This window comes from Talpa occidentalis, unplaced genomic scaffold (genome assembly GCF_014898055.3).
Source record: "Talpa occidentalis isolate TD23 unplaced genomic scaffold, MPIMG_talOcc4v2.1, whole genome shotgun sequence".
Classification (NCBI taxonomy): domain Eukaryota; kingdom Metazoa; phylum Chordata; class Mammalia; order Eulipotyphla; family Talpidae; genus Talpa; species Talpa occidentalis.
The window spans coordinates 143525276-143552405 of NW_026555331.1; the positions used below are offsets into that span (position 1 = coordinate 143525276).

At 38.7% G+C, this 27130-nt stretch overlaps 1 protein-coding gene across 1 annotated transcript; it reads right to left on the reverse strand.

The window, feature by feature from the left end:
- Window positions 1-812: 812 nt before the first annotated feature.
- Window positions 813-26131, reverse strand: MTPN (myotrophin). The gene is made up of 4 exons (XM_037513977.2): window positions 25838-26131; window positions 7930-8043; window positions 6992-7075; window positions 813-1053 (listed from the first exon to the last, which is right to left on the reverse strand). The coding sequence occupies exons 1-4, from the start codon at window positions 25907-25909 to the stop codon at window positions 967-969; spliced, it is 357 nt and encodes a 118-aa protein (XP_037369874.1). The 5' UTR covers window positions 25910-26131; the 3' UTR covers window positions 813-966.
- Window positions 26132-27130: the final 999 nt, after the last annotated feature.

Consider the following 27130-nt stretch of genomic DNA (forward strand, 5'->3'; position numbering starts at 1 on the left):
TTTGGTGCAGTTTGTAATCAGTATCCAAGATGGGTCTGGGAGGGCATTCGAAAGATCCTCCAAACATAAGGGAGGCCAATCCATTCAAACAGCTGAAGAAGAAAATCCATAGGTACTAAGACAATGTTGTCTTTATATGATACTAACAGGCTTATGGCTATGATGTTATTTTTAAATTCCCCTTTACTACCAGCAGGAGTCTGAAAGTGTTTCAATTATTGTATAAACATCTGAATCTAGAGGAGAAAAAAATACGCATACTGGAATGATTTCATTTTTAGACTTCTAAAATTTAAGATTTTATAAATAAAACTAGTCAGTTTTCTCTAAGGACCCATGAATCCACGTGAAAGGGGAGAAGAAATCCAAAGTTTAGTCATTCAGCAATTTAGGGGTGTTCCCCCTCCTTAACTGAGCTTTCACGTAAAGCTGAACGTCACTGAGGGAAGATTTGGTCACCAACCACAGGCAGCGCTTTCACATGCCAGGAGATACCCTAGAGTGCGTCTTAAGGCAGAAGGCTAGAGCTAATTGGTTATCTCAGCACCCTAAGTTGACATCACAGCAGCCACTACTGCTGACAGTTAGGGCTACCAAGTATGTATAGTTGGCCTTTGTATAATCAGACCCTTGACACAATCTAATTAATAAATGAGCTAGGGAGCTGAAAGAGTCAAATGTTATGGTATATTTTATCTTTGCTCTCCCTTGGGTAGAAGCTATTGAATATGTATTTTTTTGATGGGAAAAGAGGTGGATTTGACCAGGAATCCTGATCGTGGTTTTTCCCTTCCTCCAAAACATTGTTTTTCCTGGAAGTCTGAATTGTTATGAATTTCTCTCCCCCCTCACCCCTTTGAAAGTATTTAGCTAAAGAAGCTGGCAGATAGAGAGTGACAGACAGACAGGCAGCAGTGTGAGGCCACAGGAGAGTCATTCTTGCAGAGCTGTCAGTCCATCCGTCCATCACTGAAGAAGAGCTTTGATTGCCTGGTTGTCAGTGGCTTCAAAGGCAGTTAGTCCATCTGGACCTTTCACAGTCTTATCAGCACCCTGGAAAAGGGAGGAAAGAGTATCACAAAATGAGTCCACAACTGAGAACAGAGAAGGAGAGACTAGATTTCTTGGCATAGGCTGATGTTTATGCGGAGAATTAAAAATTCCTTTATTAGTAAGAGTCATTCTTTTGAAGGAAAAAAACCCCAAACAGTTGGCAAGGTTCTGGATTCAACTGCAAAAAGGCCAGATTATTTTTCAGGTAGTAGAAACTCTAAATACAAAGCTACAAATACTATTTGCCAGTAACATAGTGAACTGGCTTTTATTTATAGTATCATACATTTAACCAATTAGTTAAACTTTAAAAGTAATACCCCTAACATCGTATAAAACGAGGAAAAGCACTTTAGCTAAAAAAAAAAAAAAGTATTTACAAATGACAAAATTATTCACTGTTTTGCAATACTTTTCTTGGAGAGTGAATAAGTATCACACATATTTCTAAAAACTCAGAACTCACACTTTAGACGAGTTCCTAGAGAACATATATTCGTATTTACAAAAACCTAGTGGTAAATGATGAACGCGCGTGAGGAAAGGCTGTCCCCCTCATACACGTCTCCAGTCTGCTCTCAGAGATTCAACTCAAGACTGCTGTTCTGGAATATTCCACTTGCAAATGGTGTTTTTATTTTGAAAATGTGTACAAAGACCTCTATGCTTGTTTTTATCCTTCTGCCCATACTAGAATGAAAGCTCCATGGAGCAGGAATCTGCACCACTAACCCCATGGCCCCAGTGTCTACAAGCGTCCAGTGCATGGTGGATGAGTTGGTAACCAAACCTGGTCTGAGTCTCTTTAACTCCAGGGTCAGTAATATCCCACCGTCTGATGGCTTTCTGTGTTGGCACCAACCCCCACCAAGATTTATCCATCCAATAGTCCCTGGTGGTCCTGCCCTTCTCCCCTTACCAAATCTCATGCATTTTTTTGCTCTTATGGCCTACAGGATTGTCTACACTTGCCATCAAGTGGTCCTATAGAGTTTTTATGCTTGTCAAATTTACCAGGTCTTTTCTCCCATGTTCTAATGCTGTGGAATTTTCCACTGTGAACACTCCATATGCTACACCTTTATGTACTCAGGCCCCACCGTCTGCTTTATACCCTCTCTCTGGCAAACCCATTTAATCATTCAAACATTTATGAACCCTTTGATATGGAGACACTGTAAGGAGAGAAAGAATCAAAACTAGAGTGTGCGCCAGCCTGGCTAGTGCGGGAGACAGAAAAATAAACGTGACCCCGAGGAAAGACCAGCACCAGCACATGCACAGGGACGAGGGAACGTGGGGTGTCAGGTGCCGTCGTCCTGAGTGAGGTAATGCTCGAGCTCAGTTTTGATGAGTCACTACAAGCTGATTAGGTAAGCCAGGAAGGAGATGACATTCTAGGAAGTGTTAAATGATTAAAGTCCTACTCGATATGACTATAAAAGTTATTTCCTCATTGAATTTAATTGCTTCATGGTACTCAGTCAAGTGGGAGAGAAATTTAAATTGAGAATTTCAGTGTAGAAAGTACTGCGACAGAGGTTAAATGATAATAACAGGGATCGCTGTATCTAAAACATTATTTCTTATTTTGATGGCTGCTGTTTTTTTATGACTAGTATTGTAAACTGCATTGATACATTAAATATTATAGTGAACATCTGTTGCTTTGTAGCTGCTAGAGCTCATTCCCTTTTTGATAACATTCTAATTTTAGTTCTGGGGAATCATTTGTCTCCAGTGTGGGATTCTGGCACTGTAACTTAAGGTGCCATGTACTTTCCTTGCCAATTGTCAAAAGATTTATTTGACTCAAGAAGGATGCTCACTTCTGGAGTCTGAATCTTGATAGATCAAAAGAGAGAAAGCTCATTATTCCTTTTGCGTCACCCAAATGAGAGCTGAAAAGCTGTGCTTTTGTTTCTGCTCTCCCATAAGAACTGGGGAAAACGGGGGAGAAGAGAACATGGGATATTAATGACACAGTGGAGTCAGTTGTTCCGTCTCAGTCTGCTTAACTTAAGATGTACTTTTGCCTCCCCACACCTCAACTTTTATGGAAAAAGAATTGACATAAATCATTGTGTAAGTTTAAGGCGTATAGCATGATGGTTTGATTTACATATACTGTGAAATTAATACCACAACAGGTTTAGTTAACACCCATTTTTTTCATGTAGATACAATAAAGTATATAGGAAAAGAATTCTCCTTCTGATGAGAACTCCCAGGATTTACTCTAACTTTCCTGTGTATCATGCAGCCATTTTAGCTATAGACCATCATGTCATACATATATCCCTAACACTTTAGTTATAACTGGAGTTTGTATCTTTTGACCACCTTCCTCCAGCTCCCCCCCCTTCTGCCTCTGGTAAGCACAAGTCTCTTATTTTTTTTCTCTTTTTTAAAGATTTCATATGTAAGAAGTCATAGAATATTTGTCTTTCTCTGACTTTTCTCACTTAGCATAATGCCCTCCAGGTCAATTCCATGTTGTTACAAATAGTATGATTTCACTTTTTATGACTGAATTATGTTGCGCCGTGTATGCTATGATTTCTTCATCCATCATCCACGGATGGATACTCAGGTTGTCTCCATGTCCTGGCTATTTTAAGTGCTCTATGAACATGGGAGTGCAGGTATTTTTTTTCGAGTTACTGTTTTCATTTCCTTTGATGATACAGAATTGCTGGGTTATATGGTAGTTTTAATATTGGGGGAACCTCCTTACTGCTTCCATGGCGACTGCACCAGTTTTTACAGTCCCACCAGCAGGGCACAAGGCCCCCTCTTCTCCATGTCCGTGCCAGCAGCTGCTGTCTCGCTGTGGCTTTAATTTGCATTTCCTCGACTAGTGATGTGGAGCATTTTTTCAAGTACACTTTGGCCTTTTATATTCCTTCTTTGGGAGAACATCTATCCAGGTCATCTGCTTATTTTTAAGCTATTGCGTTGCATGAGTCCTTTATTTTGAATAGCAACCCTTCTCAAGCTAACTGACTTGCAAATATTCTTTTCCATCCCCTACGTATCTTTGCACTTTGTTGATGGTTTCTTTTGCAGTTTAATGTATTCCCACTTGTTAATTTTTGCCTTGGACACATGGCTATGGGTTACCTTCTTGTGTAGCCGGAGTTTTCGTTACAGCCAACCCCACTTTTATAGCATTTACCATGTATGTTCACAGCTTTCCCAAAATTAGGCTGCGTTCCATGAAGGCTGGTTCCTCATTACTTTCATCTCTTTACCGTTAAAACCTAGTATAATGCCTCATATATGTTTGCCATTTATTTGTCAAATAGGTGAAAAAATTCGCATCTATCAGTAAGAAAGAGTGTGGACCAGTACCTGAGTAACATAAACTTTATCCCTCAGAGATCACTCGCATGCAAATTAAAAGGAAAAACTACCTTTTCTTCTACCTTGTGTACAATATGTATCACCATTTATCACTACATCAGAAAACACTGCAGAGTATTTGAATTCACATGCATTTTAAAAGTCAAACTTTTCAAAGAACCTTATTAGCTCATTATTTGGGGCATCTGTTTACAATTTCATGGTAGCAGGATAAAATGTTCAGAACCTGAGAACTTCCAACTGTTTCAATGACCATTTAAGTATTACTAACCATAGAACTTATCGATACAATTCAATCTTAGAGTCTACCCAAAACAGTAACATTAAAAAAAATGAATAATGTTATTCAAATACCTATTGTTAGTGTAATTTTATCAAAATTGTGTAGCAATTTTGAGTTTTTAACATACTATATACATATTTGTGTGTGTGTGTGTGTGTGTATATACATAATTTTATCCTTACAGCAGTCCTGTGAAGCAGGCAAGTGCTTTTTTTTTTTTTTAAAGACTTATTTATTTACTTATTTATACAAGCATTGGGTACAGTAAGAAGCGCGGGAGGGTGAGAGAATTCACCAGAGCCAGAGCAGGGAATGGAACAGGCAGACTGACGAAATACACTGCTAAAGGGAGCAGCGGGTGCAACAGGAGAGGTCTGTCGCGAGATGTGGGACCCTCGCCTGTGGTCGGGGATCGAACCGGTGCTGCAGAGGCTGCTGCGCCACTAGGGGAGGCCCAGGCAAGTGCTATTTTAGAGATTGTTTAACTCACAGAGGTCAGGAAGTTATAGGAACTAGGGCCTTAAAAATCACTAAGGAAAACTAGAGATTGGTTCTCTGCATATTTCCACAATGTAAAGGGGACAAAGGAAAGCAGGAAAATAGAATTCAATCTGGTAAATACTAAAGCCAAAGGGATAGACCTTATCTTCTTTGGTTTTCTTATTAATCCTGAAATGTGGATACATTAATCCCACTGAGTTCAGATGTCAAATGACCTACTGGCTATTAAGTTACAGGACCAGGCCTGAAAGCTTTTTTTCCCTAACTCAATGCCATGCTCTTCTGTTGTACCCACTCTGCCACACTGAAAATGTAATGACATAAAAGAATGTCAGCATTTGATGACAACTTTAATTTACCTGGTGGGTTAAGTGTGGCTATTTTTTCTTTCACTTAAAAAAATTCCCATAATCAATTAATTCTTAAGAGACAGGTAGCTCCCCCAACTTATCCACATTAAGAAAAATTTAAATGAAGACCTATACACATAAATGAGAAGACACATGCTACATTTATTTCTTATTTGAACATAGTGACTATAGATTATTTTTAGTTGTGGATATAATTTTTAATTTTTTTTTAAAGATTTATTTTTATTTCTACAAGCACTGGGTACAGTCAGAAGCGCGGGAGGGTGAGAGAATTCACCAGAGCCAGAGTGGGGAGCAGAGCAGGCAGAAGGACCGAAGTACATTGCTGAGGGGAGCAGTGGGCGGCAGGAGAGGTCTGCGCTCCATGTGGGACCCTCCTCCGGTGGCCGGGGAACAGCTGGGGATCGAACCAGCGCTGCAGAGGCTGCGGGCAGCTTCGCAACTGAGCGCTCAACCGCTGCGCCACCGGGGAGGCCCTTAATTTGTTTTTAAGTTACCCCTTGTGAAATGATTTTAATAGCTTTATGGCAGTCTTATTTAGCAAGAAAAAATACAAAGATCATTTCAAGATTTCAAAGAAAAGTTCACCACAGAAAGGAGATAGGGTAAATATAAATGGACCTTTAAGTCTCTCCAAAGACATTCAGATATTGAGCTAATGTATTACAAGGTGGTAGGTGCATCGTAAGTTTTAGATGAAAGTTTTGTCTATACCTGAAAGTTATTTTCATAAAACTTTTTTAGAGAACCCTCATTGCAGAAGTCTTCTCTTTTTTGAGAAACATCAAAATTACTTGCATTAATCAATTCTAACCGGTCTTATTTATGAGTTATTTATTACACGTTCACTGAAATAAGATAAGAAACAGCTGATTTCTTATCTTCCAACTTTGCATATTTCATCTAAGAGAATGGTTGCCACTGATTGCTATAAGCTTTAGGAATTAACCAATCACATCAAGACAGCACATGACTTCAAGACCCCTTACTTTCAGCAAACTACCTTTAATAATAATCTTGCTCAGTACCTACTACTACAGAAAATGAGGCCTACAAATTTCAAACCAGAGGTCCTAAAATGTGGACCATAAACCTATGACCAGTCTGAAAACTTACTGGCTCACAATGACATTTCTATTCCACTAAATACAATGCTTTGTTTAGCTAACTTTTTTCTTATAGCAAGATATGTGATGAAGAAAACAGTGGTGATTCATATTCTGGGCCAAGCTCATGACCCGTTATGAACCAGTAGTAAACAGTTTGTGGACCAGGTGTTTTCAGCACACTGTTCTAGACCTCAATTTGGGACACTGCCTCTAATTTCCTGTTGCTGATACCACACAAAATTTAACAACCAAATATTTAGCTTAAACAGTTATACAGTAATGAGAAACACACTGGCAAATGACCTTACCTTTGACAGAAGCAATTCCACACAGGAAACATGACCTTCATAGACAGCAGACAGAAGAGGGGTAATATGATGTTTATCTGGAGCCTATGAAATAATAAACGAAGAGATAAGCCACCTTACACATTCATCTCTTCATTCAAGTTTTTAGCCTCTTACGGAGTGAACGGAGTTAGCCTAAGCCCACAAGCAGTTTCTCCCCGAGAGTCCATGTATTGAAGTAGGAGGACGACGACTTTGCTCTCACCTCATAATTTGACTCTAACCTTCACTGTGTGACTATTTAGCCTATGTAGGTCTCAATGCCCCACTATTGTAGAAATGACAAAGTCCAGGAAGAGACTTGCTCCCTACAGAAGTTGCTTTAGAACTTGAAAAGCAATAGTCAAGGGGGAATGTCCAATTTCTTTCTTTCTTTTTTTTTTAATAGAGGCATGTTTTATTTGTTTGTTTGTTTGTTTTGTTTATACAAGCACTGGGTAGTCAGAAGCGCGGGAGGGTGAGAGAATTCACCAGAGCCAGAGCGGGGAGCAGAGCAGGCAGAAGGACCAAAGTACACTGCTGAGGGGAGCAGCGGGCAAGGCAGGAGAGGTCTGCGCGCCACCATGTGGGACCCTCCTCCGGTGGCCGGGGAGCAGCGGGGGATCAAACCAGCGCTGCAGAGGCTGTGGACAGCTTCGCAACCGAGCGCTCAACCGTTGCGCCACCGGGGAGGCCCGGGAATGTCCAATTTCATTAGCTTTAAAAAGACTGCTCTGCTTATTTTTAAAAATCCTAGCTATGCATTTTTAAGTTACAGGAAATTTAGTGTAATTTCAGACTATTTTTACTTAAAAAGTAAAAATTTCCCGCAAGTATCTATTTTATAAAGCTATAGAAAACAAGTATGCTTTGTGTAAAACAGGATTCCCCCCCCCCGAATGAAAATGTTGTTTACATACATTAATATCTGCTCCTTTCAGCAGCAGAAATTCCAAGATTTCCAGCTGCCCACAATCTGCTGCATAGTGAAGAGGCTTCCTTCCACCTTCTAGCGTCCGGTTGACATCTTCTCCCTGATAAAGTAATCACATGAAAGCAGTATTTATATAGATGGTAGATTAATACAAATGCCAGGTGCCTCACTTCCCTTTAAAGTGGTAAGAGAATCTGAAATTCTGGACAATAGTTAACACACAGTAAGATAATAATTCAAATCCTAATTAGTTAAGCTGAAAACAATGCACAATAATGCCAGATGTAATGAAATACTTTTGTGCTTTTATGCCAAAGGGATTCAATCAACATGTCAAGATGTGACCATACGATACCAGTGAGTTCAAACAATGATTTTACTGCAGATCACGAGATACATATTTTAATTCTACAAAAAAAGGATCATACCCTGATGGAGGAAGACACCACAAAGTTATCAGTAATTGCTATCAATTCATTTCATTCATTCATTCAACACTTTTTTTAAAGTACTATTGTATGGCAGGCATTGTGCACTTGGGACAATGTTAGCAAAATCAGACAGGGCTTTCTGAGAGCATGAAGGCAACTATTTAGATTGAGACAGATAGTAATCAAATAATTACATGATTTAGCAGGTAATTACAAAATACAACTGCTATGAAGAAAGGAATGCAGTATTATACAAGTATTTATAAGAAAATGACAATCTTGATGATGGTTAGGGTAAGTAATGTCATAAAATGAACTTAAGGCCTCACAATAACTTGCATGCATTGAGGCTTAACAGATTCTAACAATAACACAACTACTGATCATCTACAGATTTGGCTTTGTGCTGAATGCAGTATCTATAATCTTTAAATCATCCTAAATGGAGAACACCTCCATTTAATTTACCAAAAGTATAATGTGAAAAGAGGTTAATTTTGAAATGATTTAGTAAGGTTAGAAATCTAAACTCATTTTCTGTATCACCATCTTGCCTCTAATTCTCTTGTAAAGAAAGTTCATATTTACAGAGTGGCAAAAATTGTCTGAAAGCAGTTTTCTCATTTACTGTAATTCATTTAGTTTGGTTTGGTCAACCACCAAGCCATATCCTGAATAAAGATGTTCAGAACCCTATCATTTCATAGTCATTACACGCTGTTCTTTCAAATGCACTCTAAATTGAAGTCCCAACCAAAAAGATCACTTGTCTATGAAATTTTCATAGGTTATGGTGAGCTCACTCTTCCTTAAAACTCACAGGAGTCAGTTCATTTAATATACAATGCCCACGCAACGTTGGGGATTCACTTTCCAATGCCTTGACAGCAGACTTGATATGTCTTCTGGTATGTCCTCCTGCAGTACGATGGAGGTGTTAAGAGCATGAGCTCGTCACCACTAGATCTTGGGGGAAGCCACATGCCCCTCTGAGTTTTCCTAACTCTAAAACAACAAATTGGGCCTCCCCGGTGGCATGGCGGTTGAGCACTGCCCACAGCCTCTGCAGCCTCCGATCCCCAGCTGCCAGCGAGGGGCCCACATGGTGCGCAGACCTCTCCTGCCGCCCCCTGCTCCCCTCAGCAGTGTATTTTGTCGGTCTGCCTGTTCTGCTCCCCGCTCTGACTGTGGTGAATTCTCTCACCCTCCTGCACTTCTGACTGTACCCAGTGCATGTATAAATAAATAGATAAATCTTTAAAAAAAAAAACAACAGCAAATTAAATCCAAAGTGAGCAGTAGGAAAGATGAAACATCAAATAGGAATCAATGAATTGAAAAACAAAATAACAGAAACCAAAAGCTGGTTCTTCGGTATCAATTAGCATTGATTCATCTTCGGCTGGAAATTAAAGAGTGAAGCTACAAAGAGTGAATATCAGACTTTACTGTTGATTACCTTCCTCCAAGGAACTCCCAGATGACTATGCTGTAAATTTTACCAAATATTAAAAAAGAAAAGATATATACATTTTCATAGTTAAAATACTTTTTAAAAATATCACTTTGAGTTGTTTTACTAACAAAAGTAGGCACGGATTTAAAAAGGGAAAGACTCTTTGTCTTAGAAAAAGACATGATCTACAAATAGATTTAATTCAATAATTACTGAACCTACCAGAATTTAGGCACTGTGCTACTTGTTTGGGGTAAAACAAGCCTGACTGACTCAAAAATCTGCTGCCTTTTTGGGAAAGCAAACCTGCAAATAAACACGTGCCGCTTAGTTGAGGCCAAAATACAGAGGAGCCCCAATGGAAGGGATGCTCGGTATTTTACGCAGATTTTAAACAACAAGCTGTGACTGCTAACTGGTAATGACAGCTAAGTTAAGAAGTAAGAGTATACAATAAGATAGCTGTGTTTGGAGAGAGTAGGTTTATGCACACACGTGTATGTGGAGAATGCCTGGAAAAATGATTTAATATTAGAGTGTATAGAATACTCATCAGCTAAATGGAAACCCAGCAAATGGTGATTTGGAAAGTCACCTACCACACAGCATTGTTGTGAGGCGTCACTGAAGCAACATAAGGTGTCTGGCATATAGTAAGCACTCAATAAATGCCAACCACTATTATTAGTTTTTATCTGATAAAAATTCTATCCAATTGCTCATCTTCAACAATTCAACAAATGTAAACTGATCACACTACTTCCTCATTCAAAAAATTTCAACGGCTTCCTTTTGTTGAATACAAAATCCTCATGCTGACACTCATCTTCAACTCCAATTTACCATTCTGGCCTTTTTACTTTCATATATACATGGCTCACCACACACCAGGGCTTTGTCACTTCCCGGAAACTTCCATTGTTTCTTTTCTTTGACTTGGTTACCTTATTTCCACACTACTCGATCTACTGAAATGCCACATATTCATCAAGATCGTTTTTCTAAAATAAAGGTATTAAATAAATTAAAACCAATTATATCCTCTCACCTATGAATTTCAGTGTATTTTATGAAAATGAGCACATAGTACCCTTTTGTGTTTTGAAAAGCTAAAACCAAAGGCTACTGTTTGTTAACATAGCAAAATTTAGACTGAAAACATTTTTTTCTGATAAAATTTAAGTTCTAGTAAGCCTAAAAAAATGAATACAGTTCAACTGATGGAAGAAAAAGAAGCCAAGAGGATAAATTCCTACAGCTATTAAAAAAAAAAAAAAAAAAGCTAAATGAAAGTTTCAGTCAATCCAAAGCCTAAAAAGCAGAAATTATAAACTGATCAGTTAGGACAATAAATACAAACAGAATTAACTAGCAATTTTAAAGACTGAATTTTGGATTTTCTTAAAAAGAAAAAGCAAAAGTCCTACTGGATGCTGCTATTGAGTGACACTTAAAAACAAACTGAAATGAGAAAGCGTAGAAAATATATAATAGCCAAAAGTATCAGGTACCTTTATCTAAAAAACAAAAAAGAGTAATACTAATGCATAACAAAGTAGAATTCAAAGCAAAAAAAGTAAGTGGGAAAAAGATGTCCATTTACATTTTAAAAATGTTTAAGCTAGTCCTGCTCTTTATCTGAGGAATAGCAAGAAAACAACTGACAAAAACAGCACTATAGCGAGGGAGTATCTTTGGCAGGTAAAGCTATAACAGGAGTGATTAATAATTAATGAGATTGAATTAGTATATATCAATCTTTGGACTCTATGGAGCAAAGAGAAACTCAATACTAGAACTAGAGTATTTTGAAAATGGAAGTAAAAATATTAATTACACTGACGGTAAGATTATTATTCATGGATAAAGTCAAAACTGTGGAAGTGAGCTTCTGTAAGATGATTAAATTAAAATGAAACTACATTAGTTTCTTTGCTTCACATTAAACTTTGAAAACATAATTTTGCCTGGGTCTTGCAGAAACAAAAAAAATGTTTAAAGGATACTAATTCCAATGACTTCGTATTAGCTAAAAAGGTAATGGTAATTTTAAATTCCATTAAAAAGCTATTAAAATATCATCGAATCTATTTTGTTACCAAAGGAAATTAACCTCAGAGTTTGTGTATTCAATTCAAAGACCTATTTTTCTAGTTTCGTGTGAGTTACGGAAAAAAAAAAACATTAAGAGAGTTCTATTAACAGTTTTTAATGCTTAACTCCCCCCCTTTACATTTTTGTAACAATTAAATGAGGAATGCAGAGAAAACACTTAGCAAACACCTAACATTAAATGGTCACCATTAGAATAAAAATATTACTGGCATGTTTATTTCATAACACCAGGAAAGTTAGGTCTATGGTTTGCTTTATAGTCTAGCAACATTGTTATTTCTAATAGAAAATAAATTTTCTTCTGATGGGCGGCTGTTACTACTTCACTGCAGTTACAGCTTCTTGGAGCTTAAGGGAAACAAGGGCAAAAGCTTAGGAACACTGATGAATATAAAACATCATTTAAGGGGTTTTGTGATGGGAAGTGCTGCATCTCTAAGGTTTACAGTCCCAATGTAGATTGGGTCAAGGAAGCAACTACCTTAACTTCTTTTTCTACATGTCTCACTCTTCCTTTCACTAGATTTCCCCGTTTTTCTAGTTTTGCATCCCATGCGACCCTCAATGGCTAAAATATGAAATAAAGATGTATTTAGAAATATGTGGTACAGTTTTCAGTGTAAAATTTCCTGTACGGCATGTGAAGATCTTTTAAATGCATGTCAAAAGTGTGGCTGGGCGGGGTTATTAATGAGATCCAGTATTTTTCATTCGTCTCTAGGATACAGCATTAGGTTCATTTGAATAATATTTGGATGGAACAACATTCTTTGCACTATCTCTAAATGAAATGGACTTCTGAGTCCTATAGAGACTTTTTTTAATAAAATCTTTTTTTTTAAAGATTTATTTATTTATTTATACAAGCACTGGGTACAGTCAGAAGCGCAGGAGAGTGAGAGAATTCACCAGAGCCAGAGTGGGGAGCAGAGCAGGCAGGAGAGGTCTGCGCGCCATGCGGGACCTTCCGGAGATCGAACCAGTGCCGCAGAGGCTGCGGGGCAGCTTTGCAACCTAGCGCTCAACCGCTGCACCACTCGGGAGGCCCCCTACAGAGACTTTCTAAAAGCCTTTTTCCCCCAGGTGAAAAGAACAAATATTTCTCTTCCTTTGATCTCCAAGATTATGTACATGATGCTGCAGTGTTCTAAGGCATAAACACATACTGTACTGTCACAAGAAACCAGTGTCCTCAAAAGCTACTGAACAAATAGTAGACTTAATTAGCGTTTGTGTGACCATCTGTAGCACAGCATGTTAGTTAATACTGGAAACCTGGCAGCAGAATGCAACAGAACTATTGAGTTTAACATTAAATTTTTTTTAATTTAAAAATTTAACAAATTTTTATGTCCCTAATAATTCAATTACAGCTAAAGTGTTGCCTTTCCCCCTCTTAGAATTCAGAATTCCTGAAGACCATGGTGGTTAATAATTTTAAAGTGACAAGACCCTTTTCAGAGTTGGATCGATGTTACTGTCCCTCACACTCCTAGGACCTTCACTCTTTCCTCTCTTCAAGGCTGAAAGTCATTACTTTGGGATATAACTTTGCCACAAATATTGTAGACAGTGGGTAAAACAGGGTAATAAATTACAACAGAGCAAGATAATACATTCAAATGTATAATGTATTGTCTTCAAGTACTAACAGAGAAAATTAAGGTAAACTGATTTTACTCCTTGAAATTAATGTCACTATTTTATCCAGATTAAAAAAAAATCTTCACAATCATTTTAGTGAGGATGTGTCTTATTTCTTATTTGTGTTTATTAACTGGGGAGTCTCTAACTCCAATCTTGGGTCTTTACAGTTCTGAAAACATCTATTTTATAAGTTCAAACTTGTTTTCTCAGCATTTTGGTAGTTCAATCTCAATGCTCTATCAACAATATTTAATCTCAGATTTTTGTATTTATATATTTCATGTGTAGTTCTGAAATATTTCAATGCAGGTAAGAAATGAATATGCCTACGAACCAGTTAGGTCAAATCCTGTCCTTTCATTTATTAGCTGGAAGATCTCAGGCCAAATTACTTAACCTCCATGTCCTTGACTATAAAATGGATTTATAAAGCCTACCTGGGTAGTTTGAGAATTATATGCGTATCAATTTATTATGTAGGACCACACTCAAAGAGAAGGCATTCTGTTCCCATTTTATCTTTCATTTTGAATTTGGCACTTCAGTGTTGACCAAATACGACTTTTTCTTGGCTCTTAAAATGGTCTATTCATATAGTTGTATCTTTTCTTAACACATTTGCATCGTTGCTAATTTATGTCATTATGAACCACAGAAATAATTTATTCAGAACTTGTACAATTATTTTATTTGTAGTGCATCCTCTAACACCTTCTGAAGAAAACGTTTTTCCAGAAGAATTATTCATTATGATATTTCTAAGCCCACTAAAGACAGTGGCTGGCACTATAGGCGCTCAAATATTTGCTGAATAACTTATGAATGAAGCAGTGAAAACTGTGCTAATGAGCTTTCCTTTTCCCTTCCTAGAGTTGGAAATCACAGGATTGAAACTAAGGCTGGATAGAGAGGAATTCTGGAACATTTCTGGTGAAGGATGGCCTTTGATAGCTGTGGAATTTCCTTTTAGTCAAGGATCTAAATTAAAATTATTGTTTGCAAATTTACAAGAAAGGACTCTGAATTTTCAAAATAATTCTAAATCTTCTGCCTGAGGTTCAAGTTTACAGAGTCTATGCTTTTTCTTTTAGAGAATGTCATTCAAATTCTTTTGCCCTCTACCCATATGTGGCTTTCTAAGTCTTGTTTTTCCTTACAATTCAGTATCTTTCAACCATAACTATTTCTGAATCATATTTTTAGAAATGCAGATCCCCAAAATAAGTTTTATATCGATCTGATCATATATTTTAATTATTTTGTACCTCAAACCCTCCTGAGGAAAAGAAATGAAATTTATTCAATGATCTAGTTTTTGTAACTTCGGGGTTAAGCAGGGTTCAAATGAACTATGGTCCAAAGCTAATTTGTTGCCTGTTTTTGTAAATAAAGTTTCATTACAAGAATACACACTCATTTGTTCATATATCATCTACAGCTATTTTTGTTTAACAGCAGAGATGAATAGCCATGACAGACACTGTCTAACTCTTGATTTCTCTAAGCCTCCTCTAAGGACCTACATGAAAACAACAAATAGCAAATATTCACTATACAGTTTCACAATGTATGGCACTGCTTTGTGAATTTTATAGTATCTCTCTTAAAAATTAAAATTAAAAATTTGGCATGATTATAATTTTCATTTGCACTTGAGAAAGCTGAGGTTTGATGAAATTAAGTACTTGGCCAAGATTAATAAGCAGTAGGGTTTAACAATCAACTACAGGTCTACTGGAATCCAGAGAAAACACCTAAGTAGCCTTTTATAGAGGGTTTTTTAAAAAATGATGTTTTCTAAGGACTTAGTTTGCAACTAGAAAGTTTTCAATTTTATCATTTGATGGTCTACATGCATGCATTTATATTGTTATAAGTAATGTGATATTAAGTATAGGATTTAATACTTGATCGTTAATATCAAAGGAAAAAAACACTAATGATTATTAATTTTCACAAGGGAATGAACATTAAAAATTTTCTTTATTTTTACTGAGACAGCATGGTTTTAAAAAGCAGCCCCTCCTCTTTTTTAAAATTCCCAATGAGAATTCTAAAACGTGGCCTCCCCGGTGGCGCAGCGGGTTAAGCACAGCGCTGTGAAGCTGTCCACAGCCTCTGCAGCGCGTGTTCGGTTCCCGGCCAGCCAGGGAGATACCCCACATGGCACAGCAGACCTCTCCTGTCTCACCCGCTGTTCCCCTCAGCAGGTCCTTCTGCCTGTTCTGCTTCCTGCTCTGTCTCTGGCGAATTCTCTCACCCTCCCACACCTCTGGCCTGTACCACAGTTCTTGTATAAAAATAAATCTTTAAAAAAAAATTCTAAAACAGTCACAAGAGGTTACAAGTGGAAATTGGCTTATACTTATACGATGGTCACTATTAGATCTCACAACCACACTACTGTACTAGTGTGGAACAGCGGGATGAAATTATTGAGTTTACAGCAAAAAAGTTTAAAAACTTAGCTATTTACAAGAGAGGAAAGGAGGAACATCATTTACACTAAAACATCTCTTACAAAGAATACGGTAAAACAACTTTGAAAACAATGAGTTCTTAGAAATACCAATTTGATTCAACCCAAATTTAAATAAGCCATATGGCAAATAAGAGGCAATTTCTATTTTCAAAAAGCTCACAGCACATCAGGGCTGGTAAAAATAATATCTGGTTCTTAATTGTAAGCAACAAAAACCAACTCATTGTTTATCAAAAATATAATGCATTAAACGGGTATCAGAAATAACAGAATTGCTGGGGAGGTTTAAGAAAGCTCAGCAAATGAGCAGGAACTAAAGGAAGCTTAAAAGCAAGAAATAAAATAAAAATCCATCACAAGAACCACTTGGGTAGAGGAGGGATGTCACATCAGAGGCACCACTACTTCTGTTTTTGGAAACTGGATGTTTTATTGCTGCTACTACTTACTTTACTGTGCCTGATTCTTTGTATCAGTTCCAGAAAAAAACATCCAATTAGCTCTCTTTGGATTATGAGACCAATCCTTAAAATGTGGTCAGGAGAAAGCAATTCATTTCTCCTTTTGGCATTTGTTATGGCAGGACTCAGATCATGCATTTCACTACTATTCACTGTATATAGCAAGAAACTCTTTAAACACAAGGAGCTTCAAAATGCTGGAAAATCTCCCACCCCCAAAGTCAAATGCCCCTCTACAAATGCAGAAACAGTTGGGGAGGGGTTGTTTAAATTCTCAAATATGGGCCTCCCCGGTGGTGCAGTGGTTGAGCGCTGGGTTGCGAAGCTGCCCACAGCCTCTGCAGCTCCGGTTCAATCCCCGGCCACCGGGTGAGGGTCCCACATGGCGCGCAGACCTCCCCTGCCGCCCGCTGCTCCCCTCAGCAATGTACTTCGTCAGTCTGCCTCTTCTACTCTCCGCTCTGCCTCTGGTGAATTCTTTCACCCTCCTGCGCTTCTGACTCTACCAAGCACTTGTATAAATAAATTAAATTAAATTAAAAAAAAATCTCAAATATGAGAGCCACTATTCAAATTATCTAAATGGTAACAAGTGAGCCACACCTATACATGCATTCTTTGTTTTTTGAAACCAGACATCAAGACAAAACTCTTTTTGAACATTCAAAACCTAAATATATTTCACAGAGCAGATCTGAGCTGCTTTAGCCATTGCTTTTCAAACTGAATTCCAGTCAAGAAACCAGTGCTGAAGAAAGCTAAACTAGCACACACAACACAAGAAAACTCCATTTAGATATCTCACTGGCATAAACAAGGAATTAAATACTATGCAGAACAGGAACTTTGAAAATAAGCAGAAATTTACTGAGCAGATGGGTGGGGGAATAAGTACTGCAATGCAGATAACAGCCAGTATAAAGAGTTTCATTATAAAACACCATAGTGTAGTGAAAAAAATATCTATTCAGTTCAAAAAAACTGAACTACCTAAGTAATTAGCAGTATGATCCTGGTGAAGTCCTTTAAGATTCAATTATTGCACATCTACTAGGTAAAGGAGGTAAACTAGATCTTTTAAGCAGTTTTGCTTCGAAATTAACGTATGGTTGGGGCCTCCCCGGTGGCGCAGCGGTTGAGCGCTGGGTTGCGAAGCTGCCCGCAGCCTCTGCAGCGCCGGTTCGATCCCCGGTTGCTCCCCGGCCACCGGAGGAGGGTCCCACATGGCATGCAGACCTCTCCTGCCACCCGCTGCTCCCCTCAGCAGTGTACTTTGGTCCTTCTGCCTGCTCTGGCTCTGGTGAATTCTCTCACCCTCCCGCGCTTCTGACTGTACCCAGTGCTTGTATAAATAAATAAATCTTAAAAAAAAAAGAGAAATTAACATATGGTTATTATCAGTAACAGTGATTAACATTTATTGGCATTCACCACATACCAAGAAAAATGGGACGTAGTTTACATATATTAAGTAGGTATTAGTCCTAGTTCCCTCAACTGAGGAAACTTAAGTTCTGAGTTATTAACTAACTTACCCAAAATGATCCAGTTAGTATGAGGGACAGACCTGAAGGGTTTTATTCCAAAGTCAATACATTTAAAACTCCATCCACACTATGGTTTTACCAAAATGAATTTCAAATTCCAAAAGGAAAGTGTTGTAACTTCTATTATGGGTAAAGTGCTTATTATCTACATCTTTTTTCACATTTAAAATTTTCACGCCAAAAAAATAAAATTTTCACACAAACAAGAATTTAGACCTAAGTATCAAAATGTTCATTATTTTCTATATTCAAACTGAAATCTTCCCCACATATCTATTATACAGGTCATCTGCTTTTCAAGTAAGAGAAAAGTGGATCAAACCAAACTTTGCTTGAAATTTAAGGCTATACTTAGATTAATTCATGTGTAAGCCTCTGGAACTTTAAGGTAATGTGACTGCCCCTTCATTTTCTGGTCAGCTTCTTATGTTTTGGTTTCTTCTCCTACTGCTTTCAATAATCATCATCACAGCTCCTCTCAATCCTTGTAATTTTTTGTGAATTACAAGAATGAATGAAGCCAAGCCTGCAAGTATATTAGAATTACTTATACGGTAAAGATACAATTAAAAAAAAATAACCTGCAATCCTATTTCTCTGCACAAGGTGACCTTTGATGTCATACCATAAAGCAATGCTTAATTAACAATTCTGCTATGATTTGATCCAACACAATTTCCACTGTTCAAATACTCTGATTATCCCCCATACTGAGCCAAATCTTTCTAACCTAAAATACTTCATAAAAAATTAAAAGCTGAAGCACTGTTCTTCAGATCACAATGATGCTGGTCAGCAGCACAGGAAAAAAAAAAGTTTAATGCTTATTAAGACAAATGGTTTAAATAATGAGATAAGTAGAAATAATATTATTTCCCCTTAAAGGAACTATCTGCAAAAATTCTAAAGAAAACACAAGAGGGAATTCTGAAGAAAACTAACAACATAAGGGTTCTATCTCATACTAAAACATATTATGAAGCTAAGATAATTAAAGCAATTCGGTATGTATAGGAAAAGAGCAAGTAATCCAAACACATACTGGAGTCCTATACACGAAAGTTAAGTTTAAATTAGCAGGCGACAATGAATTATACAGTAAATGATATGGGCACAGTTAAACAACCAAATATACAACTAAATTATAGTCCTGTTTCACACCTTACGTCAAAGTAAGTATCAAACCCGGAAGTTCTAGAAGACCATATTTATAATTTCAGAGAGGAAAAGTAGGTCTTTAAATAGGACACAAAATCCAAGTTGAAAAAGGGAGAAAAGGTGATATATTTAACCACATAAAAAGTAAACTAAAGTACCCTGTAGAACAACAAAAACAGATTTAGTCAAGTTGGGGAAAATATCATAAAACATTATAGAAAACTAATTTCCTGAACTGATAAAGAATCATATAACTCAATTAAAAAAACAAACAGACAAACTACTTAACAGAAAAGTGTATAAACGACATTTGGAGGAAATACAAATATTAGTGAAATTCTGTTAATAAGATATTTGATTTCCTCATTGAAGAAATGTGATTTGAAGCAACATATGCTCTACCTAGGAAAGGGCAAAAACTGAACAAGTCCAATGCCTAGAACTCTCAGGGCTGTGAGGGAATGATCAGTCTCACGTACTGCAATCAAGGTAAAGTTGATAAAACTGGTCAGGAAGGTACAGTTTCAAAGTTATCTAGGCACATATACAAAGGGAATCACTATAACACTATTTAGTCACAAAAACAGGCCGGAAACAAAATGTTCACTCTCACAGAGTACTAGTTAAATATAGTGCATCCATAAGCTGGAATTTTATACATCATTAAAAAGGAGGGGAAGGGTGAATAAACTTCAATATGGAACCTAAGACAGATTACTAGGGGACTTCAAAAAGCAAAATGTAGAGTGTATAGAATTTTTCAGGTGGGGGAAATGGATGAATCAGTGAATTTCCAGTATTTTTCTGAAATTATGCAAATCTGCTACACAAAGCTAAGAGCCAGCTTGGTTCAGCAGGGACTGCGGAAGGGAGTCACAGGTGTTGCATTTTCTAAGCTGTACCTGAATTAATCTCATTTTTAAAACTTTTGTATCTAGCAGATTTAGTCTTATAGGTAACAAAATTTTTATTTTAAAGAAAGAAACCACCGGAGTAGAGGGAATAGGTAATGAGGCACAATGTTTCACTCTATTTTGTTCAACACAGCTTAACTTTTAAATAATAAGCATATATTATTTTTATACTTAAAATAACCTTTAATTAATTCTACTTTTAATTGCACTTGCCTTCCAATATAAAAAAGATTAAAAGTCTAACAGAAAGAAAAGTAATCATACTAAATTTTCTGTATCTGAGGGCACCAATCCATACAAGCTGATATTTTCACTTTCTTACTGGATAACCAGGACTGCTGTAGAAATGGCATAACACACTGACATATTTTTATAAGAAATGGATCCTTTTTTGAAATGAAAAAAAAGCTGCATAAAAACAGTTAACACAAGAGAGATTCAGTCAGGACCTCATTTAAGGTCCATTTATTAGAAAATTGAAAAGTATTCCTGAGAAATAGTAAGTCTCGCAATTTCTAGAGTTAATATTTTTCTCAGTTCAAGAGATCCGAGCCTCTCAAAACACACAACTGCTGCTTTTCAAACTTAGTGTGTCAAAGGCAGATGGAATTAGAATGGGGGCTGGAGAGGGCGAGGGAAAGGAAACCGCACGCAGAGAAAGGGAAGTGAGAGACCTGATGTATAGTATTTCACAGCAAATGAAACAGAAGTACTATGTAAACAAGACAGTACATGTAACAGACCTGTGGAAGATTGTAAGAGACTTTTTGCTGCTGTAACTCACAAGCACTCTCCTCAAGGAGGTGGATCTTTAAATCTACCGAAAGCTCACCTCTAAGTAAGTCTTAATGGACCATTATCTTGCTGTGATTATTTTTATATACTCAATTATTTGTATATACTCAATAATATAGTACCTCCTGAGCTAGCTGCATTATGGAGAGATGCTGGTCAACAGTATAATGAAATGTAATGGTAAGAAACTGCATCAGAGAGACTGAGTCCAAATTTCAGCTCTCCTACTTCAGAGTTTTATGACCTCGAGCAAGTTACTTAATCGTTACCTCAGTCTCTTCATCTCTAAAATGGTGTTAACAATACCACATGGGTAGAAACAATAAGTAAATAAAATTATACCCTCACACTGCCTTTAATAGAACTCTCAGTACTCATTACTTTTGTCTCTTCCCAAGGCAAATGGAATCAATATAACTGTTTCTGTACTGTATAGGATAATAATTAGGAACAAATCATTGTAAGAGTATGTCTGACTACAAAGACAAATGGTTTTCACAAATTATCACTCAGTCTCTCTATGGACATACTCTACAGAGAGCAAAGATAGACTCCGAGGAGATTTAAAGTTTATAGAGATGCTGTCTCTAGTTATTTTCAAATTGTTAATTTTTTTTAAAAAAATATTTTTTGTCTTCATTCATAGAGATGATTTGTGCCTGCCTCTTGCTAGTTCTTCTTTTGTTAATTCTAAGTAACTGTGAGCTAAGAAACCAGATAACCATTTCAAGGAAGACTAATAAAGTGAATTAAAAGGGTTGTAGATTCAGAGAGCGCTGCATTTAAATACCACGTGTGCTACTTTATGATCCTGTTAAGTTAATTGACTTCTCTAATCTTCATCTTCTCACCTTAAAATCGGAATATTATCTACATTGAAACAATGGTAAAAAGCAAATGAAAACTTAGGTAAAAATCTTGCAGAGCTTTCTAGTACCTAGCAATGTAAGTCATTTTGTCAATGGTTATTATGTAACTAGTAAAATATTTTGAAACTTTAGCTAAGTTAAGAATAAAATAATTTATTTGGAACATATGCTTTTAATGTGTGAAATTCCTTGGCACTACATTGGAGAGATACAAAGATGAAAACGAATATATAGTATCTACCCCTCCAGAGGTTCAAAGCTAAATTAAAGACAGATGTGTAAATAAAATTACAGCCATTTGATAAATGAAACAATAAAGAAGCAATGCTTCACTTGGAGTCAAAATTTTTATCCCTAAGAGGTAGTATTTAAGCTAAGAGAATAAATAGGAAGTTTGGGGTTAGAGATTGAGGTGAGCAGACTTGGTCAAGAAGGATGAAAGAATGTAAACATCCACGAGAAATGGCATGGGTAAGGTCTGGAGCAGAGTGCTTTTAGAGTTAAGTTTAGAAGATGACACAGACCAGATCATAAAGACCTACCTCACATGTTAACCAAAAGAAGAGTTGGTCCTTTAAAAAATAATAGATGATTACAAATGTATTAAGGGCAGTGAAGGAAACTGGCTGAAAGAACTCCTTCCATTAAAATGCACATGTTGACCGGGAAAGGTGGAGTTAGAGGTTGATGGAATATGGTCCAGGCTGGAAAGAATCAAGAACTAAATCAAAAATAGTAGTGATAAGAGAGGAAGAAATGAAAGACTAAAAAGGTACTACTGGTAACACTCAGAAATCTAGGACAATCTCCTAATTTCTGATTTGTCAAGTGGTTGTATCATGACGTCTTACGTTCTGGGGAAGAAAATAGTGAGCTGAATTTGGAATTTGTCTGAACAGCACTATCCATTATGCAGTCTGGAGATCAGCTAGGGTTGAATTAACTCCAACGGAAAAATTAATGTAAAGGCAGAAAGGAAAGACGCAAAAATCATGTCATCCAGAGGAAGCAGACTGAAAATAGGGCTATGAGTATCTACTATTGCTACTTACAAATATCTTACTTTCTGGCTTTTACTTGTTTTTCAATCAGACAAACCAAATGAGATGTTACAATTTACACGCTATCTCAAAAGTATGAAAGCTATTTTACACAGGTCTGCTGAATACAGATGCTGGAGTTTCCTGAGCACTGTATCCAACTTTTTCACAATCATGTCAGGCCTAGCAAAGTAACAGAGACCTGAAAAGTACCCAATAAAAATGGATGAATTAAAATAAACATAGCCTTAAGGTCAGTCTTAAACTGGTAAATCTAAACTATTCAATCTAAATTGTTAAATCTAAAAGTCATTTTTTTTAAATGAACATTTATTATGGGGCAATCTAAGTTTTTTATACAGTGCCTTTTCCGTTTAGAAACATAATTCTCAGTGGCCTGGGAAGTCTGAACTGACTTTTTGGAGCTTACGAACTCACTGCAAACCAACAGTTTATGCCTACCCATACTTCAGATTTCTGTAGAGAAGTCAGAAGCAGGTAGAAAAGTACAATTACTAATTTTTAAAAAAATATTAATTAAAAAAGGGGACTACACTAAAAAGCTTCACCTTATCAGTACATTCTTACATGTGACAATGTGAAAGATCCTCTTCATTGGAGTACTGAGGAGAGTATTTTAAAGACTCTCAGTCTTTAGAAGGAAATCTAGACAAGTGCAAATGTTTATGTACTTTCTTTGTACGTACTTAGAGAAATGCACGTTACATAAACTCAGACAATAATGTGCGTTCATAAACTGGTGAATGAAAAAAATGAGTTCATGAATAAGCAGGGAGGATGGCTTATACGCAGATGAAACCGTTATAAGAACGCGGGAGTATGAACAGGCACAAAAAGAGCTCAGTAACTAAAAACTGGAGTCTAAGTTTTTGGTTGTTTTGCTTTTTGCTATTTTTCATTAACAAAGCGAACTATATTCTAAGAGGCTCAAGTTACTTAAGAACTAAGAAAGAAAAAAGCCCAGTAGTCTGTTCAGAGGATTACATTACAGTCAAACCTTTCTGCATAAACCAGTTCTTAATATTTCCTTTTAAATGAACTTGAAATGTTTATCCTCCCTGCACATCTTTTTTAAAATAACCTGCATATCTTTTTCTGTTTTTCCTTGTTGACAGTAGACAGTATGGTAGCAAAAAGGAAGGAAAACCAACAAACACAACATAATCATCTAACTTAAAAACTACCTGAAAAAAAATTAATTGATCATTATTATTGGTACATGTTTTTACATAAATGTTTCCAAGTGATCAAGAACTGTGTAAAATTTATCTGCCTGCATGTGCACCTTGGGAATGTCCTACTATCTTGTTACACAGTCTCACGATTACTTTTAGGTTGAGATTGTGCATGTACCAGTTAAAGAGTGAGTTTGGAGTTGGCCCTTTACTTCTGGCTTCATTTGTTATTTCTGTAACTTCATGTTTTTCTTAAGCAGCAGGCATCTCAGTAAAGTTATCCGTAAAATGGGACTAATAAAAGGCTTTACTTCACAAGATTAACAAGAATGACATAAAATAACATACAGGAACACATTACATAAATCCTGTTATTTTGTAACTGTAAGCTCATTAATACTTATCAATCTTTTGTATTTCAAGTATATCAAATAACTCAGAAACCGAAAAGGTGATTCACTTTTAGAGTACTACAGACCACATGGAAAGCAGACCACAGATTGAAGTGTTCAGGCAATGTCTTCCCTTCAATCTTACATTGAAACTTCTATTAAGTCAAGATTCATACTGCCAGTGGCTGAGATGGCAATGTATACTACTGTCCTAAATATCCACTGCAAATAACAACTAAGCAGATAATCTGCAAACAAAACGTCTAAATTGTAATGGTATTAACCCGAGTAAACACTGCTTTACAAGCTACATATTTACATATTAAGACACTCTGCTTCTGCTTAATACCCATCTCTGAAGCAGAAACAGCACCACACCTGTGGTCAAAACCTGTTAAGAACTAAAATTCAGATCGGGTGCACGAACTTCTAGAAGATGAGAAAGATGCCCTCCATGGTTATGTCTTCTGGCATAAAGTTATACTTTTGGAAGATTTCCTCCTTCTATCACCACCGTATTAAAATCACAAATAATTTCTGTCAGCGACAAAAGGTTCGGTGTCAGGGAGCGCCTGACACTCACCCTGGATTCAGTTTTGGATTTTGGGCTTAGTCCTGAAATTCACTTTCTTCATCATTTCACCCTCAAATGCACGGGGACCAAACTGTATTGCGATTCATTCCACGTGTGACTCTTTCAGATGGAATCCAGAAGAAGGAGTCAGTGAAGTTAACAGGCTCGTTCGAAAGCTGCCCAGAGCTTAAACACTCCCAGATGCAAACCGGCAACCCTACCCCTGGCAACAAATCTGTCTTGGGCCGTCGAGGGGGGACAGGAAAAAGGCCACACCCAAAGCTGACTTCACACTCAAGTGACACTAAGCTTCAGGATTTGACCTATTACTATTTTCGGTACCCCTTTCCACCCCCCACCCCCCACGTCAAGAAGCATTTTTAATTCATACCACACCCCAAGTTAATTGTCACCACTTGGGTCACTTCATTCAGGAACGGCCAGGTCCAAGATGGAGATCCGCCTCATTCAGAGACAGACTTCGGGAACTCACTCGGGCGCGCGAGAGGGGAAAACTCAAAAGACTGAGTCCCCAGAAGTGACTCCAGAGGTGCCCGTTACCGCGCCCCCCCTCCCCCCGGGGGCCAGGAAGGCGGACGGACACAGGCCGCGGCGACCGGAGAGTTACCTGGCACAGAGGGCGACCTGGTCGTCCGGACCCGGCTTCCAGGTGAGGCGCCCCCGGCCCCCGCGCCCCTGGCGCCCCCCGCGCCCCGGACGCCGCTCCCCGCCCCCGAGCCAGCCCGGCCCCGCCGGCTCCCAGCATCCTCCCAACCCACCCCCCGCCCTCGCCGCCGCCCGCCTCGCGCCCGCCTACCTTGGCCACATAGTCCTTCACCTCGTCCAGGTCCCCGTTTTTCAGGGCCCACATGAACTCCTTGTCGCACATCACTGCGGCGGGCGCGCCGGTCGGCCGGGCAGACGGCGAGGAGGCGGGGGCAGCAGCAGACAGGGCCGCGCGGGGCCGGGAGCTGAGGAAGGGAAGGCGGGGCGGGCCGCCAGGCGGGCGGGGCAGTTGGCCGCGGCGACCGTTGGGAAGGGGGAAAAAAGTTCTCTCGCGGTCGCCGGGCCCAAAAGCAGGTTCCGCCTGGCGGAGGAGAAGCTGGACACCTTGTACTTCCGGTTCACTCCCCGCTAGGGCCCGCCCCCAACTTCCGCTTCCTCTTCCCTGGGGCGGAACGCCCGCTCGCGACCCCGCCCTGACGCCAGCCGGAGGCGCCGAGCCCGGGTGCGCAGGCGCAGTGACGGGCGCCCGCGCGGTCGCGGGGAAGTGGGAGTGGGCGGGGCTGGGAGGCGAGAGGCGGGGTCGGGGGTCAGGAAGGGCAGAGAGCGAGTCCGGGGAGAGGTAGACGATCTCGGGTGCGACCGGGAAACCGTAAATGGAGGGAAAAGTTATTAATTTTAACATGCTGGCAATTAATTTTAAGATGCTTGCAAGGCAGCTTGCTCACCTTGTAAGTGTGTCTAGTAGAGGGGCGTCTGATTGCCGTTCCTCACTGGTTGCTCCCCAATTCTCTCCCTCTGTTGTAGAGCAACCCCGATACATCATTTCCCCCTAGCACCTCTATTGCTGTCTCCCTCCTTCACGCCTCACCCCCTCTTTTCCTTCCTCACGATCGCGCATGCCGTGGATGCTACCTGCCAGACTGAGAGTATGGTCAAGAAAAGGTGGACCGTATCAACCCCTGCCCTTGAGGCGTCAACCCTTATCACAGCGTGTGAACTTAGGGCTCAGGAGGATGTTCTGTGCAGGGGAATAAACTTTAGTGCGTGGTGGGGAAATTTTTTGCTCACTTCCCTGACCAGCTGTAAGGGCAGGACTGACCACTGAGCAGGTTTTCTGATCCCATGCAGACCGGGTAAAGGAGGAGTCAGAGTCCTTAGTGGGTTTTTGCAGGTCTTTTATTGGGGTTCACCAGGCATATGGCAGGCAGGGGGGCTGGGAGGCTGGCAGTCCTCCCAGCCCCCAGCAAATCTTCACTCTATCTGGGCTCTCTGGCGGTCTCTGCTTCTGCTTCGGGCTTCTTCTCTTTCGGCTTCTGCTGCTGCTGGCATCTCCGTGATGCCGCTCTTAAAAGCACAGTCTTAGCTCAGCTGAATCCCATCTACC

Excerpts from the sequence above, each read along its gene's own strand:
- MTPN (XM_037513977.2), bottom strand. The coding sequence starts at position 25,909 with ATGTGCGACAAGGAGTTCATGTGGGCCCTGAAAAACGGGGACCTGGAC. Across the intron at positions 7,076-7,929 it reads TGAAAGGAGCAGATATTAAT|GCTCCAGATAAACATCATAT; the intron begins GTATGTAAACAA and ends ATTATTTCATAG. Across the intron at positions 1,054-6,991 it reads TGGAATTGCTTCTGTCAAAG|GGTGCTGATAAGACTGTGAA; the intron begins GTAAGGTCATTT and ends TCCCTTTTCCAG.